This window comes from Schistocerca americana, chromosome 8, assembly GCF_021461395.2.
Source record: "Schistocerca americana isolate TAMUIC-IGC-003095 chromosome 8, iqSchAmer2.1, whole genome shotgun sequence".
Classification (NCBI taxonomy): domain Eukaryota; kingdom Metazoa; phylum Arthropoda; class Insecta; order Orthoptera; family Acrididae; genus Schistocerca; species Schistocerca americana.
Window position 1 is genome coordinate 503322940 of NC_060126.1, and position 17486 is coordinate 503340425.

Below are 17486 nucleotides of genomic sequence, written 5' to 3' on the forward strand. Positions count from 1 at the left end.
AAAGGTTAATGACTCACCATTTAGTTGTAAACACCAAACTAGTTTCTAAAGTTCTATTTCAAATACCTCTTCCAAAATAGCCATAAAGGAAACCATGGAGAAATTTGGAAAGTGGTTAAGTCTCAAGCAGTAGACATAAAAACTTTGAGGTACGTTGGTAACATTGCAATTCTGTCGAAGGATTTGGAAGGGCAGATGAACAGAACGAATTGTGTCTTGAAAGAGGATATCGGATAACTATGAACAAAAGTAAATCAAGGGTACTGGAGTTTAGTTAAATTGCACCAAATCAAGTGACACAGAGAGAATTACGTTAGGAAATGAAGCATTAGAAGTAATAGATAAGTTTTGTTCTCTTAGCAGCAAAGTAAAGAGGATGTGAAAAGCAGACTAGCAATAGCAAGAAAAGTGCTTCTTAAAAAGAGGTATTTTTTAACAATGAACATAATTTTAAGTGTTAGTATATCTAATCCGAATTTCTCTCTCTGAAGTGTACCATTGTGGTCTTCAATCCAGAGACTAGTTTGATGCAACTTTCCATGCTACTCTATCCTGTGCAAACTGCTTCATCTCCCAATACCTACTGCAACCTACATCCTTCTGAATCTGCTTATAGTATTCATCTCTTGGTCTCCCTCTACGATTTTTACCCTCCATGCTACCCTCCAATACCAAACTGGTGATCCCTTGATGCCTCAGAACATGTCCTACCAACCGATCCCTTCTTCTAGTCAAGTTGTGCCACAAATTTCTCTTCTCCCCAATTCTATTCAATACCTCCTCATTAGTTATGTGATCTACCCATCTAATCTTCAGCATTCTTCTGTAGCACCACATTTCGAAAGCTTCTATTCTCTTCTTGTCCAAACTATTTATCATCCATGTTTCACTTCCATAGATGGCTACACTCCATACAAATACTTTCAGAAACAACTTCCTGACACTTAAATCTATATTCGATGCTAACAAATTTCTCTTTCTCAGAAACGCTTTCCTTGCCACTGTCAGTCTACATTTTGTATCCTTTCTACTTCGAGCATCATTACATCTACATCTACATCCATACTCCACAAGCCACCTGGCGGTGTGTGGCGGAGGGTACTTTGAGTACCTCTATCGGTTCCCCCTTTTATTCCAGTCTCATATTGTTCGTGGAAAGAAAGATTGTCAGTCTGCCTCTGTGTGGGCTCTAATCTCTCTGACTTTACCCTCATGGTCTCTTTGCGAGATATACGTAGGAGGGAGCAATATACTGCTTGATTCCTCGGTGAAGGTACGTTCTCGAAACTTCAACAAAAGCCCTTACCGAGCTACTGAGCATCTCTCCTGCAAAGTCTTCCACTGGAGTTTATCTATCATCTCCGTAATGCTTTCACGATTACCAAATGATCCTGTAACAAAGCACGCCACTCTCCGTTGGATCTTCTCTATCAACCCTATCTGGTACGGATCCCACACTGGTGAGGAATATTCAAGCAGTGGGCGAACAAGTGTACTGTAACCTACTTCCTTTGTTTTTGGATTGCATTTCCTTAGGACTCTTCCAATGAATCTCAGTCTGGCATCTGCTTTACCGACGATCAACTTTATATGATCATTCCATTTTAAATCACTCCTAATGCCTACTCCCAGATAATTTATGGAATTAACTGCTTCCAGTTGCTGACCTACTATATTGTAGCTAAATGATAAAGGATCTTTCTTTCTATGTATTCGCAGCACATTACACCTTTCTACATTGAGATTCAATTGCCATTCCCTGCACCATGCGTCAATTCATTGCAGATCCTCCTGCATTTCAGTACAATTTTCCATTGTTCCAACCTCTCGATATACCATCGCATCATCCGCAAAAAGCCTCAGTGAACTTCCGATGTTATCCACAAGGTCATTTATATATAATGCAAATAGCAATGGCCCTACAACACTCCCCTGCGGCACACCTGAAATCACTCTTACTTCGGAAGACTTCTCTCCATTGAGAATGACAAGCTGTGTTCTGTAACACAGTTAGTTATTTTGCTCCCCAAATAGCAAAACTCATTTACTAAATTAAGTCTCTCATTCCCTAATCTAATTCCCTCAGCATCACCCGATTTAATTCGACTACATTACATTTTCCTCGTTTTGCTTTTGTTGATTTTCATCTTATAGCCTCCTTTCAAGACACTGTCCACTCTGTACCCTTGTATGGAAGTGAAACATAGAAAATAAAAGGTTCAGGCCAGAAAACAATACAAGATTTTATAGAGTGGTGCTAAAGAAGAGTGCACAACACCCGAGGTCAGATTGAGTAACTAATGAAGATGTACTTAATCAAACTGGGACAAAAAGTAATTTATGGCGCAGATTGACTAAAGAATAGGGAACACAATGAAGCATCAAGGAATCATCCATTTAGTAATGGATGGATGGGAGAGAGAGGGAGAGAGAGAGAGAGAGAGAGAGAGAGAGAAAACTTTTAGAGGGAGACCAAGGCTTGAGCACAGAAGCACAGAAAGCAGGTTCAACTCAAAGCATGTTGCAGTAGTTATTCAGATAAGTAGAGATTGGCACAAAATAGACTAGCATGGTGAGCTGCAACAAACCAGTCTTTGGATTGAAGGTCTCAATAACAACAAAGACAAGGCCATTGTTGTATTACTGTGTACTACAACTGACACCTGTAACCTGTATAAGTAGCATAAAATTTATCCATCATATATATATATATATATTTATATATAAAAACAAAGATGAGGTGACTTACCGAACAAAAGCGCTGGCAGGCCGATAGACACACAAACAAACACAAACATACACACAAAATTCAAGCTTTCGCAACAAACTGTTGCCTCATCAGGAAAGAGGGAAGGAGAGGGGAAGACGAAAGGAAGTGGGTTTTAAGGGAGAGGGTAAGGAGTCATTCCAATCCCGGGAGCGGAAAGACTTACCTTAGGGGGAAAAAAGGACAGGTATACACTCGCACACACGCACATATCCATCCACACATACAGACACAAGCAGACATATGTCTGCTTGTGTCTGTATGTGTGGATGGATATGTGCGTGTGTGCTAGTGTATACCTGTCCTTTTTTCCCCCTAAGGTAAGTCTTTCCGCTCCCGGGATTGGAATGACTCCTTACCCTCTCCCTTAAAACCCACTTCCTTTCGTCTTCCCCTCTCCTTCCCTCTTTCCTGATGAGGCAACAGTTTGTTGCGAAAGCTTGAATTTTGTGTGTATGTTTGTGTGTCTATCGACCTGCCAGCGCTTTTGTTCGGTAAGTCACCTCATCTTTGTTTTTTTATATATATATATATATATATATATATATAAAAATCACACAAATAGAGCCTTCAATATCACATTTTTTGTAAACTTGAAGCTTTTGCAACATAAATGTAAATGCATGTCATTTCTTTAAGCAACAGAGATAACAATTTAATTATACTAACCTCTAGAGATGCATTGCACACTGCTTTATTGGTATGGAAAAAGAAATCGTGCAAGATATCAAAGATGGATGTTTCAGACATGATGAGTTTCTGCAAGTTTTCAGGATGAAAATCGTGGCCATACATGTCAACTGCAGACAGAAAAATTGATTCCATTTGATTGTGCCGCAGTTCATAAGCTGGCTGGTGAGCAGCTATTAACACCTGCAGAAAATAAAGAATAATGCATCCAGTTAAAAAAATGCTAGTTGAGATTTGTTTAAATAAAATATGATCTTAATAAATTAGTTTTCTTTAAAGTCATGGTTACTTACTTGTCTTGCTCTTAGGGCAACTCTAGAGTGCTCGCTACGGTTCAGTGAAGTCAATTCATTCAATGTAGTTGCTAATTCATCTGTGAGACCCGGTTCATTTGACCATAAATGATCTATTAGCATAGTTACAAGCATATTCTTCTTAGCTACCTAAAATATAAACCAAAATGTAAATAAATAAAAGTGAAAGTATTGGGTGTTTCTATAAACAGAAACAAATTATAAAATACAAACAGAAAGGTATAGGAGTCTCACATGCAGGTAAGCTTACTTCAAGAACTAACAGCAGATCATGATTAACAATGACATTCTGAACTGAAAAATTAAAATAATTTTCATATGGTATGAGCACGGGTAATTCACTCAGAACACTGGAGAATAAAAAGGAGGAAGAAAAAACCGTTTTTGAAAAGTGCTTAATGTATAGTTACGAAGTACACGTACAGGCAAAATAGGTATTCAAATAAATCTAGACAAAAGGAAATGCAATCAGAGGGCAGAAAAAGAGTAGATAAGAAAATTAATAACAGAAATAACCATAAACATAGAAGAGGAAAAATTAAGAGAACACAAGTATCACAAATTATTAACAGAATAATCACAAAATGTAAGAGCAGAATAAAGGTTCATGTCTGGAGGACTCGTGTACAGTAGTGACAACAAGCGCATATCAACTTTGCTGGTCCCTTTTCAAACACTTTTTGGCTTATTTTTGTGGGCTCTTTTGGCAAATATCCATTTGCAGTGCCCATGAACTCTACTACATTGCAAAGTACCAGTCACGCTTTGTCAACAACTTTTAGTTGGAAGGTTTGCCTCAAGTTTTGGTTACAGACAATGGACCACAGTTTATGGTTCACAAATGGTTCAAATGGCTCTGAGCACTATGGGACTTAACATATGTGGTCATCAGTCCCCTAGAACTTAGAACTACTTAAACCTAACTAACCTAAGGAGATCACACAACACCCAGTCATCACGAGGCAGAGAAAATCCCTGACCCCGCCGGGAATCGAACCCGGGAACCCGGGCGTGAGAAGCGAGAACGCTACCGCACGACCACGAGCTGCGGACACAGTTTATGGCTCAGGACTTTAAACAGTTTTGTACAGTCTATGGTATCATTCATCTTACCACTGCTCCATTTCATCCTCTGTTGAGTGGTGAAACTGAACGATTTGTGCGTACGTTCAAGCAACAGATGAACAATTTATGTGCCTTTCACACACAGGAATGAGCTCTGCTGCTCTTCCTCGCGACTTGCTGCCCCCAGCCTTGTGATGCTCCGTTGCTGGCAGAGCTTCTACATGGCCGGCACCACCACACGCTGCTCCATTTGCTACACCCACTGCAGCGAACGGTGCCTCCGACACGCCTCAAGTATTGCTTTATGCCTAATGATTGTATTTCTTCAGAGTTTTTGGTCACAATAGGTGCTGCACAAGAGGAACAATTCTTCAAAATTTGAGCACTTGCATGTATTCAATTCAACGTCCTGCTGGGTTGCTGCGCCGTAATCAGAACCAGATTTTTGCTTGTCGATTACAAGATTTTTCCGCACATTTTCCACCCCTTAAAGGGGAGCCGGCAAGGCCCCCTTTGGGTGTCTCTCTGGTACCACCAAAGATGGAACTAGACTCATCGATTTTGCCACCGCAGAAGCTCAACTTTCTTGCACTCATCCCAGCACCCGCCATGGACCCGGCATCGCAGGCGGCCTGCCATTATCATCGCCACCCTCTGTTTTCCCTAAGACTGGCTCAGAAAGAGGGCGTCAACCTTTTCGGGGGTTTTGCGAACGACGTTCCCCTCTGAGTGCAGGATGGTTGTCGGGGTGCAGCAGGGGGTTAAGCGTCAGTCCCAGTTATGGCTCATCGCACCACCCAGCTTCCTGCCTCCCTCCCTCCTCCTCCTCCTCCTCCTCCTCCTCCAGTGTCGTAAGATGGCTCCCTACAATACAATGGTGCAGCATTTTTCTCTCTCTCTCTCTCTTTTTTTTTTTTTTTGGGGGGGGGGGGGGGGGGGGGGGCGTTGGACAAGGAATGTGCAGTTCTAAACCACTGACTGCACACCGACCAGTGCATCAAGAAGGTGCTGATCTGCACGCCAATGGAAAGAGAGGGCAGGAAGACAGAGTTTAGCACCCCCTGTCGATGCTGACTTAACCAGCCACCAGTTGCTGGTCGGCCCAGTTCAGTCCCAGACTGAGTAATAGGAAAAGAATACTTAGTCTGCATTCTGCGAGTAGTAATAGTGAAAAGCAGCCCCAAACCTACAATATTTCCGAACTGGTGCAAAAACTTGATAGTGGTGCCCCCCCCCCCCTCCCTCCCCCTCAAGTGTGAGACAGGACATAAAAATATTTTTAAAAAAATCAATTTTTCAAAAATATGTTCATTTTGTAGAGCACATTTTTCTGAAACGTTTGATATATAAAACATACATGTTCAAGGAAACGCAAGACATGTTATGTGGTCTTAAGTGTGCCAAAGTGCAGCACCATACCTCTCCACACAGCATTCTTCTATTGCACGTCACTGTCTTCACTCTGTGGAATTCAGTGGGGTTATACGACATAAAACTAAATATAGGAAATGTAAAAGCAGTAAAGACAAGAGACAAGCTAGACAGTACGCATTTCTTCAATTCTTACATCACAGCATCCCCCCTCCCTCTCCCCCCCCCCCCCCCTCTCTCTCTCTCTCTCTCTCTAATCTTGCTACAGCTTTACATGGCGTGCTTTCCTTTCTGTGAAAGAATCTATTACATCATCAAAGTTTGGCAAACATTTTGCTACATGAAAAATCAAAATGTTGTCGTCTAATACTGAAAAAGCTGTTAATATAAATAGTACCCCAGACCAGCATGGTTTCTTGATATTTACATCTACTTTGACACTGTCTGCTAGATAAAATGAAACAGATCTTTCTAATATTGTGGCAATTGTAACACACACTGTATAAGTGAGAATGTTTTGGCACAAATGGTCATTTTTATCTACCTAATTTATGAAAGAATATAATTCATTAAGTACCAATATCAGATGTCTAGTCCTACTACAAGCAAGAAGTTTTATGTTAGGAGATAGTTTCACACTTCATTCATGTGCTGCACTTTCTCAAGCACGAGATCAAAAAGTAGTAGCAGTACGAAATTTTTATATAAACTTGGAACTGTCACAGTTTTCCATATAATTTGTGTGATGTCTCCATTTCTTCTCCTTCCTTGTTCTAACAAACAATCTTGTCATCAGTAATTCTGTAATGATTCCTGCCATTGTCAAAACTTATTCTCCAGTTAATTTCACTAACCCTGCCAGTATCACCGGTTCAGTTATCCACGTTTATTCTCTGGTTAGGCATTATTATGTGTTTGTACAATGAGCTTTCTGCACTATTCTGTGAACAGAACTCAAGCGGCTGCTAACCAGAGACTGTACAGATGGCTGTTAGTAGTGTAGCAATCTGGCAAAAATTTTCTGTCAAAATTTTTCATTTTCTAGGGTACACTGAGAAGATAATACGTACTTTTTCTTACCTTTACTTCCCATTAGCCGTTTATTTCCGCTTTGGTAGTCTGAACCTACAGATTTCACTAATAATTATAACAAAGCTTATCATTCACACACGCAATCAACCACATCAATAGACAGTGACCGACATTAACCCGTTCGGGTTTGTTCAGCACAACTCGTATAGCCCCGTCCCATTTTTTCCATGGGAAATTTTCTTATTTCTACATGTGACGGGGATTCCCTTTGTACAGACATAATTTACACTACGCACACAATCATAAATCAATAAATTAACTTAGAATGTGTTCAAAAATGTTCAAAAACCAACAGGAATGCATTTCAAAATCATCTGAATAATCAATAGACCAACGTACACTAGATGCTAGGTACTCTGTGAAAAGATTTTTTTCTTGTAGAATATGAATTTGGCACCTCCTGAAATTGCAGCCCAGGGCAGACACCCCAGTTAGCCCCCCCCCCCCCCCCCCACACACTTCACGCACACGAGTGCCAACTCCAGCAGCTCAGGCCCAAGCTGCTAGAGTTGGTGGCCGTGTGTGTGTGTGAGGTGAACTTGCTTGCATGTATGAATTGCTGATGAAGGCTGTGGCCCAAAAGCTTTGTGTAAGTGTTTTTATTATGTCTGTCTGCAACTTAACATGTCTTCTTTACAGCAAGTAGCAATCTATGGTTTCCTACATCGCTGATATTCCTACCTGGAGTTTCCATTGTTTGATTCTGGTGAATACACATGAATGCAAAGAACTTTCCAGCTGCAGTGTTCAACTAGTGCAAGGAAATGTTGCAGAAACCAACTTCCACTGTCTACTAAATCATATCTATCACCATTAATGTGAATGTTAATTTAATTATGAAAAATAGTTCACCTATCCTTTAAATTGACATCTAAAAACATTAAGGAGTATAATGTTGTTGTACTACATCACCAAATAAAGACAAAATGGGATTATCACTCAAGCTCTTCACACTGTCTCAACATACTTCAGTGATTTTGGTTCTCACCTGTGAATGTGAAAAGATGGTTGCAGTAACGGCAGCCATGTCATCTTTGTGTTTATCACGTAGGGCTGTCACACATTTGTCATAGCTTCCTGCAACAACAACAAAAAATCTATAAGCACATCCATGCTATAGCTGCAAATAACATTAATGACAGTAAACTGTTGCAGTAGAATGAACAGATGTTTAACACACATTAATGTTTCTTGAAAGAAAAAACTGCACACAGCAATAAAGCAGAGAAACTAAACTGATTTTTAGCAGAACAAAGGCTTCTTGATTGAATTGTCTTTTTAAACAACAACAACAACAATGTTACAAACAATGTAGTCTCAAAAGCAGAACCAGTAAAGGAGCTCTTGTTCATTTCCATAACATTTAATATTGGGTATCCCATAGAAGGCCACTGTCCACAGCGGCATAAAGCTGCCCACCTTCAGTGGTCAAACTCTCAGAAACGGAACAACTGATGCCTGCAGGCAAGTACTGAAGCCTTACAAGTTGCTGTTTTCTCTTAAAATTATGCAAGGTGTTGAATGCACGGACAGCCAAACACTGTTTAACCCATACTGTGTGAAGGAAGAAGTCATAATGACTTGGGCCCACCCATTTAAATGGCCAAATATTGCCCTTTCTTCTACACTTTCATGTATGTATGCTGTAAACACACTTATGAGATGACGACAGTTGTGTTCGCTGGGTTGCAAGCATATGTTCCTAGTTTGACGAACACTCAGGTACTCTTATCACAACTCAGCTGGCTTGCTAAATCACCCTATCTTAATCCCACCTATCTGGAACAGTGAGAAACAAAGCAATCAACATCTCTGCAATTTGGTTGCTCTATAGTAGCCAATCATCACTGGGTGGCTTGACTGCATACGGTATACCAGGAGAAACAGGTGGACTCTTTTCCTCAGTGAACTGAGGCCATTATCAATACTAGAGGTGGTGTTACATGGTATTACTGCGATGTCTCTGGAGGTAATTAAGTTATATATGGTGTGCTTACACTTTCCAGTAGTCAAATTTGTATTCAATGTTAATATACTTCTCCTTTTCAGGGAAGCTTCTCTTGCTATTGCCAGTTTGCTTTTTATGTTCTATCCTCCTGCTGTTGTCAGTTTTTTTCTTGCCAAAATAACAAAACTCGCCTCCTACCTTCAGCATCTCATATGCTAATCTAATTTCCCGGTATTAGCTGACTTCATTCATCTACACTCCAATATGCCTCTTTTACTTTCATTTATTAAGGTACGTCTCTAAGTTGCCAAAAAATCTATTCTGCTGAAATGATCTTCTGAGTCCTTAGCAGTCTGTGAAAGAATTAAAAGGTCATCTGCAAATTTCAAAGTTTTTATTTCTTCTTCCATAATTTTAATTTCCTTTCCAAACATCTTATTTCCTTTACTGCTTGCTCACAGCACAGACGAGGGGATACACTACAAACCCACTCAATCCCTTTCATGTCCTTCAACTCTTAGAACTGCTGCATATTATCATAAATGTCTGTGTTTGTCAAAAGTATACATTTGAATTAAAAAAAAAAATGAAATTAAATGTCCATGCTTACAGTACAAGGCAGAAAATTGAACTTCATGTTCATACAACTCAAACCCCTGCCTTAAAAGTCCCCCTTTTAAGTCAATCACAAGTGTGTGTGTGTATGTGTAATTACTTTTGGTTCCATGGATCATTTTGCACGATAAATCGTAATTATGTGGAATGAGTCATTTTAAGTTCACATTGCAAATTAATTTGTAGATATAGTACATGCTGAACAAATTTAAGTTTTCCTGAAGATTCAAAGGATCAATAAAGAAGCACTAATCCTTTCTTTCCTCCCAAAACTAAATTTTAATGGAGTTTTACTGGTTTTGCACTGTGTTCTTTTTTTAACATGCTATCTTCATTCTTGTAGATATTTTTCATTTCTTGAAAAATTTCATCCTTTTCCTGTATTTTTATGCCTGTCTTCCCACTTGCTCAGTTTACTCTTGGCTTAGTTGACTTTAGCACTTTTCTTTATCCTTTCAATGGTTTATGATGGTTGCCTTCTCCCCTTCTTATGTCAGCTGCTGTTTACTCTTCACACATTCTTCATGAATTCCCCTGCATCTGTCTTGCAGATTTATTTTGGCATAAATATTTGCTTTATCACGCAGGACTCATATGTCTTTGCTCACAACCGCTTCAGATGTATAGTTGCTACATCCTCTTGGGCCCACTTTCACGATTTTTAACTTCTACTCCTGAAATATGAACACCAGTTTCTGCTTATCGTGAAATTTCTGAGATTAGAGCAGTGCTCACAGTGAAATCACTTCATCTATGTGCCTTATGTGGTGAATCTTATATCCCTCACGCATTAAGATCTTCTGCATCCATTGTTGTCATAGCACTGCCACTCCACCACTATTCCAGCTATTTGGACAAGGATACCTTATGTGGTGCATAATCTCCATCCATTGTCCACTTTTGCCATATGACAATACTGGATTTTCACGCATCCTGTATCCAGTCAGTCCATCGTGGTGGGGTCAACATGCACCCTCTTGGTGGTAGCCCCCTGATTACACAGGGATCGCACTACTGATGCCTGAGCTGCACCCTCCTCATGTATGCCAAGGAGTAGACACCCATCTTCTTGGGGCATTGGGACTCCCTGCAACAGCCATCGCGCCAGGCGTCCTTTTCTGTGGCTGGCTGGCACCCATCGTGAGAGCCCCTGATTGGAGTGGGTGGCATCAGGGCAGATGACCCGCGATGAAACAGACAAAGAAAGGGAAGATAGAATACAGTGCTGCAACATAGACCCCAAGTTGTCCCCTCCCTAGCAACACTGGGAGGAACTTAGGGCTACAGAATGAGGAGAGCCATATTCATGTTGTTATTTAGCAGAACCGATGGGAACTCCTTTCTGAATATGAAGCCTCTGTTTTTTGTTTAGCACCTGGAGGATAAGTTTGGGGAAGTGACAGAGCTGTCCAAAATGTGCAGTGGGTCAGTCCAGATTCAGACGGCATCCCCAGCCCAGTCCCAGGTGTTACTCCCCTGTGACAAACAGGGCGATATTCCTGTTTTGGTCACTCCTCATAAAAGCTTCAACGTGGCCCATCATTGCGATCTACTGTCACACTCCGACGATGAGATATGCGCCAATTTAGAACGACGGGGTGTTCACTTCGTCTGGGACGTCTGTAAGGGGTCATGTCTATAGGTGACCTTAACACAATAGGGTTGCCACATGTGCCTTCAACTTGGCATTGAAGGTGATTCATTACCTGAAAAGATCAAACCGATGGTATACCAATGTGATGTCAAACCATAGATCCCTCCCCCTATGAGGTGCTTTAAGTGTTTAAATTCGAGCCCATGTGCTCCTGGTGCAATTCCAGAATCACATGTAGAGACTGCGGACATTCACTGCATTCGAATACCCCATGTGCACTTCCTCCCACCTGTGTCATCTGTGGAAAGCACTATTCCAACTACTCACCAGACTACATGGTACTACAAAACAAGCAGATAATTATGCAGTACAATGCCCTGAACGGACTGTCTTACCGCGAGGCTAAGCTGAAATACAAAACATTGAACCATGTTCGAATGCTATCATCTTACGCTGTTGCTACGACAGCGCCACCCTCCGTGATGCCATTACGGCACTCTAAGCTTTCTCCAGTGGTCCCTCAGGGCTACCCATCTTCATCTCCCCTCCCACTGGCTGGGGGCACGTCTTCCTCTATTGCTCCCAAAGCTTCTACTTTGGGAGCATCGTCCCCCCCCCACCCCCCCCCCCCCCCAAATGCCGGGGACATCAGTTGCCTCCCCCCAACTGGAGAAGCAACACCCTCCTCCGGCACCTCTCGCACAGAAGGGGTCCCTCAGGACTACCTTCCACGGTTTCCCCCGTGGCCAAGTGGACAGAAGCCAGTGACTGAAGGAGCTACTAGTTGCTGGTTGAAGAGCTTCATGGTCTTCCTCTATCCCTGAGGCTACTTCTGAGAAGCCCTCCCAGCAAGACCCTAAGGAGTGGCGAGAGGGTGAACAAACAAAGAAGTAGTCTGTTAGGAAAGGACAGACTCCAGTGGCCCCCGTACCACCACTCGTTAATAATTCTGCGTCCGAGGACGAGGTGGAGATTCTGGCATCCCCTGAGGACCTAGATTTTGCTGCCACCTTGGATGCAATGATACTGGATGTGAACACTCAACCAATGGCAGCAGGTAACCAAGAGGCATAATCTACCTCCTTGGTCCCTTCACGCCTTCCCAGACAACAGAAAGTATCATTCTCCAGGGAAATTGTAACGGTTTTTTCTGCCACCTGGGCGAGTCACGACAACTCTTAAGTGTTACATCTGCCTTCTGCGTTGCCCTGCAGAAAACCTGGTTTCTCATGATGCGGTCCCTCACCCTTTGTATGTATCGGGGATACTACAAAAACAGTACTACTGTAACAGACGCAGGGTGGCAATTGTATCTATCTTCTTACCTCTGTCTCTAGCAAACCTTGCTCCCTTCAAACACCTTTAGGAGCTGTGGTTGTCAGGGTGAGGACAACATAGGAAATTACAATCTGCAACATCTACTTCCCTTTAGATGGTGAAGCACCACACCATATATTGGCTGCACTAATTTCCAACCCCCCCCCCCCCCCCCACCTTTTCTACTTCTGGGGGTTTTAATGCCCATAACACTTTGTGGGGTGGAACCAAGATTACTGGCCATGGTGAAGATGTCGAGGACCTAATAACTCAACTCAACCTTTTGGCTCCTAAATACAGGCGCCCCCATGAATTTCAGTGTGGCTCACGGCACATACTTGGCCACTGATCTCTCCGTTTGCAGTCCTGGCCCTCTCCCGTCTATCCAATCGAGAGCTCACGACAACTAGTGTGGTAGTGACCACTTTCCACTCTTCCTGTCCCTTCCCCAGTGTTTTTCCTCTGGACACTTGCCCAGATGGGCTCTTACGAAGGCTGACTGGGATGCTTTCACAGCTGCCACCACCGCTGAATCTCTGTTGCATGGCAACATTGACGATGTGATCCACAGTGTCACTACCACAATTGTTACCACAGCTGAATTGGCACTCCCTCATACCTCAGCTTGCCCCCAGTGGAAGTTAGTACCTTGACGGATGCCGGAAATCACTGCAGCCATCAGAGACTGTAGGTGGGCCCTCCACCATAATAAGTGCCACCAATCCCTGGAGAACCTCATTGCCTTAAAACGGCTCCGTGCCCAGGTCCACCTACTCATCAAACGAAGGAAGCGGGAGTGTTGGGAACACTGCATCTCCACCACTGGAACAGGAACCTCTCCTCTCAGGCTTGGACCAAGCTCCAACAACTTTGCAGCTATCAGACCCCTGCAGGTGTACCTGGAATTTCCACACATGGAGCTCTATCTGCCGATCCAGACATAATCGCAGAGCATTTTGCCGAGCATTATTGTCGTAGCTCCGCGTCTCAGAATTACTGCTCCGCCTTTCATCTCCTCAAACAGCCTACTGTCCTGACACATCCCATGGCCGAGACCATATCCATTCCCAAATGATTAAGCACCTGTCAGCAGCGCACCAGTGTCACCTCCTTGCCATCTTCAACCGCATCTGGAGCATTGGCAAATTCCCGTTGCAATGGTGGGAATGTATAATAGTTCCATTGCTAAAGACTGGTAAGAACCCTTTCGATGTGGATAGCTATCATCCTATCAGCCTCACCAACGTTCTGTGCAACCTGCTGAAATATATGGTGAGCCAGTAGTTGTGTTAGCCCCATTAGTCTCAGGGTGTTCTGGCTCTGTCCCAGGATAGTTTTCGCAAAGGTAACTCCACCACCAACTTGGGCCACCTGGAGTCTGCATCCAATCAGTCTTTTCCTGGCATCAACACCTTATTGCCATCTTTTTTGACCTGATGAAGACTTACAATAGCACTTGGTGACACCACATCCTCACTACTCTCCACGAGTGGAGTCTCTGGGGACTGCTCCTGATTTTTATACGGAACCTCTTGTCGCTTCGCACTTTCAGAGTTCGAGTTGGTGCTTCCCACAGTTTGCCGCATATCCAAGAGAACGGGGTCCCGCAGGGATCTGTTCTGAGTGTCCCACTCTTTTTAATTGATGTTAATGGTCTCGACTAGTAGCAGGGTCCTCAGTGTCTCCCCTCCAATATGCTGACTATTTTTGTATTTCATTCCGCTCCTCTTCTATCTGTGTGGCTGAACGTCGACTGCAGGGAGCCATACAAAAGGTGCAGACACGGGCTCTCACTCACGGCTTTCAGTTTTTAGCCACCGAGACTTGTGCCACACACTTCTGACATCGTCACAATCTCCACCGCCGACCCAAACTTTACCTCGATGACCAACTACTTAATGTAGTGGAAACTTACCACTTTTCGGGACCGGTCTTCCGACACCTGCTTAGCTTGGCTTCCCCATCTTCATCAGCTCAAAGGAAAGTGTGGCGGCATCTTAATATTATTCGATTCCTGAGCCACATTGACTGCAGTGCTGATTGCCCTACACTGCTGCAGCTGTAAAACACCCTCATGCAGTCCCATCTGGACTATGGGAGCCCGGTATACGGTTCAGCATTGCCCTCTGCGTTACGGCAGCTGGACCCTATACACCACTGTGGAGTTCAACTTGCGATGGGAGCTTTCTGAACAAGCCCAGAGAACAGCCTCCTCGTAGACGCAGGTGTTCCTCCAGTGCGGTCAGGTGGCAACTACTGCTTGTGAACTATACTGTCCACATTCATAGTGCGCCTCCTCCCCATCCACATTACCGTCTCCTTTTCCATAACACGGAGCTCAATATCCTGCAATGGTGACCCAGAACAGGGATTCCAACTGCAGTCCACGTCCAATCACTTCTTACTGAATTCGACACTTTCCCTCGACCACCTTTCCTGCGGGTCCACTTACGTACACCTCCATGGTCCACGCCTCGACCACAGCTTCAGAACTGATGGCTCAGTGGTCGACGGTCACGTCGGCTTCGCTTATGTTCACGCTGGCTGTACTGAAAAGCACTCCTTGACGTATGGCAGCAATGTTTTCGCTGCTGAGTTGGTAGCCCTCTCTTGTGCCCTTTAGCATATCAGCTCCTGCATAAGTGAGTTCTTCGTCATCTGTAGTGATGCCTTAAGTAGCATACAAGCTCTCAACCAGTGCTTCCCTCGTCATCCTTTGGTAAGGACTATCCAGGAGTCACTTTATGCCCTCAGAAACAGTGGATGTTTAGTGTCCTTCATTTGAACCCCAGGATATGTCGGGATTCCAGGCAACGAACTTGCCGACAGGCCGGCCAAACAGACTACCGGTAAACCGACTCTGGAGATCTGCCTGCTGGAGACCGATCTCCGATCGGTCTTCCGTCATGTTGTTTCCATGATCTGGGATGCTGAATGGCGCACCCAATAAACTGTGTGTTTTGAGGAGACAATGAATGTGTGGTGGTCATCCGTGAGAGCCACTCGCAAAGAATCCGTCGTTCTTTGCCGGCTCCACATCGGCCTAGTGGCTGACCCGTAGACACCTCCTCCATCGCCTCAGTGTCGCTGTGGTTCCCCCTCGACTGGTGTCCACATCTTGTTGGACTCCCCAGTTTTAGCCACTCTGTAGCAGACTTTTCACCTTCACAGCACTTTACCTCCAATGTTGCGTGAGAATGCCTCAATGTCTGATTTAGTTTCACGTTTTATTCGTGAGGGGGATTTTTATCACACAATCTAAGGGTGGGCATCTGGCCCTCTCTCCCAGGCTTCCACCCTCTCTCCATTTTTAACTCTTCCTCACACTTTCTTTGCCTTGCTGTTCATCTTGTTGCTGTGTGTGTTCATCTCGCCTTGTCTTTAAGCTGGAGATTTTAGTGTGTTGCAGAGTGGCTGGCACATCCTTTTTTACTCTTGTGATCAGTCAGCCCAGGCCATCTGCTATATTATTTTAATATCTTCCATTACATTTCGTTTTAGTGTACATTTTCCCCTTTTGGTTCACTCTTTCAGAGTGGTTCCCCGTTAGTTTTACGCACTTTCACTTTCCCTGACTCCTTTAGAGAATTGTTATAACTTGAGAATTGTTTGCAAGTGGAAAAAGGGATTGATGACCCTGTAGTTTGGTCCCTTTACACCCGAAACCAACCAACCATCTATTTGTCTTCTTCTTCTCTCTACTCCAATGTAATAAGTTTGCATTCCAGTTCCCACTGACTCCCCACAAAGCTAATATTGCAAAACTCATCAACTTCTTCCATATTAATGAACATAAATTTTTCTCATTGAGAATGAAACAGTGTGCAAAATACAGATATAGAACAGCAACTTGGACTGACTGAAGAAGAAAACTGATTGTTATGGGCTTCTGCCTCTCTTATTAGACCACCCTAACCACACTTAGTTTTAAAACACTAAATGCCTTCATACTACCATTTTTCAGAAGTTCTGTGGAAATTAAGTGCACAATGATGTTTACTGGTCACAAACTAAACGGATTTCTCACAAACACACACATAGCTTGTAATGGTACTTTGACTTCCGCGCCTCCGCCAATACAAAGATATAATTTACGATCGGGCACGCAGAAGAGCGCTGCGCCAGCGACCGATTTTATAAATAATTTTGTTCGTCTTTTTACTTTTGCGTAGGTTTTTTTTTTTTTTAAGAACTAATTGATGACTCTCTCTCTCTTGTCTTGATACGAAAGACGTGTATTTTTCCGCACTGTGTTGAATGTGCCTTTGGGTGAAAATTAAAACTACATTACAAAGCGAGGTTGTTTCAATAGCTAATGAGGAGAAGATAATTAAAGGTAACACTACAATTGGCGTCCTGGTGACAGGACTTGCAATCTTCGGATTTGATACAAGTGCAGTTTGGATTTGATACAAGTGCAGTTATTATAAATTTTGGACATTTTACCTAATTTTAACCACTTAATAGCATCAGAAAATGTATTTGGACTAAGTCTCATTCATTTCAATTGTAATGTTACGTGCATGAAATTTACAACAATATTGTTTTCCCTGTTATTAATTCGTGTTAATTTTCATTTTCATAATGAGGAAATTAATTTGATAAAAAAAAGAATAACGTTCCATAAAATAATTTGCACGGACGCGAAAGAAAACTTTTGGATTGTAAACTGTATATTTGACGCTACATTTGCAACATAAGACTGAAATATAT

At 42.9% G+C, this 17486-nt stretch overlaps 1 protein-coding gene across 2 annotated transcripts in view; it reads right to left on the reverse strand.

Moving 5' to 3' along the window:
• LOC124545154 (acetyl-CoA carboxylase) overlaps positions 1-17486 on the reverse strand; it is a 259301-nt gene that overhangs the window by 62647 nt on the left and 179168 nt on the right. For both annotated transcript variants that reach the window (XR_006967594.1, XM_047123987.1), the window contains exons 17-19: positions 8288-8376; positions 3751-3900; positions 3437-3640 (exon numbers count right to left, since the gene is read on the reverse strand). Coding sequence is in view for 1 of the 2 variants with exons in the window: in XM_047123987.1 (XP_046979943.1) it covers positions 3437-3640; positions 3751-3900; positions 8288-8376 (443 nt within the window). In the remaining variant the exon portion in view is untranslated. The remainder of the gene's footprint in view (positions 1-3436; positions 3641-3750; positions 3901-8287; positions 8377-17486) is intronic.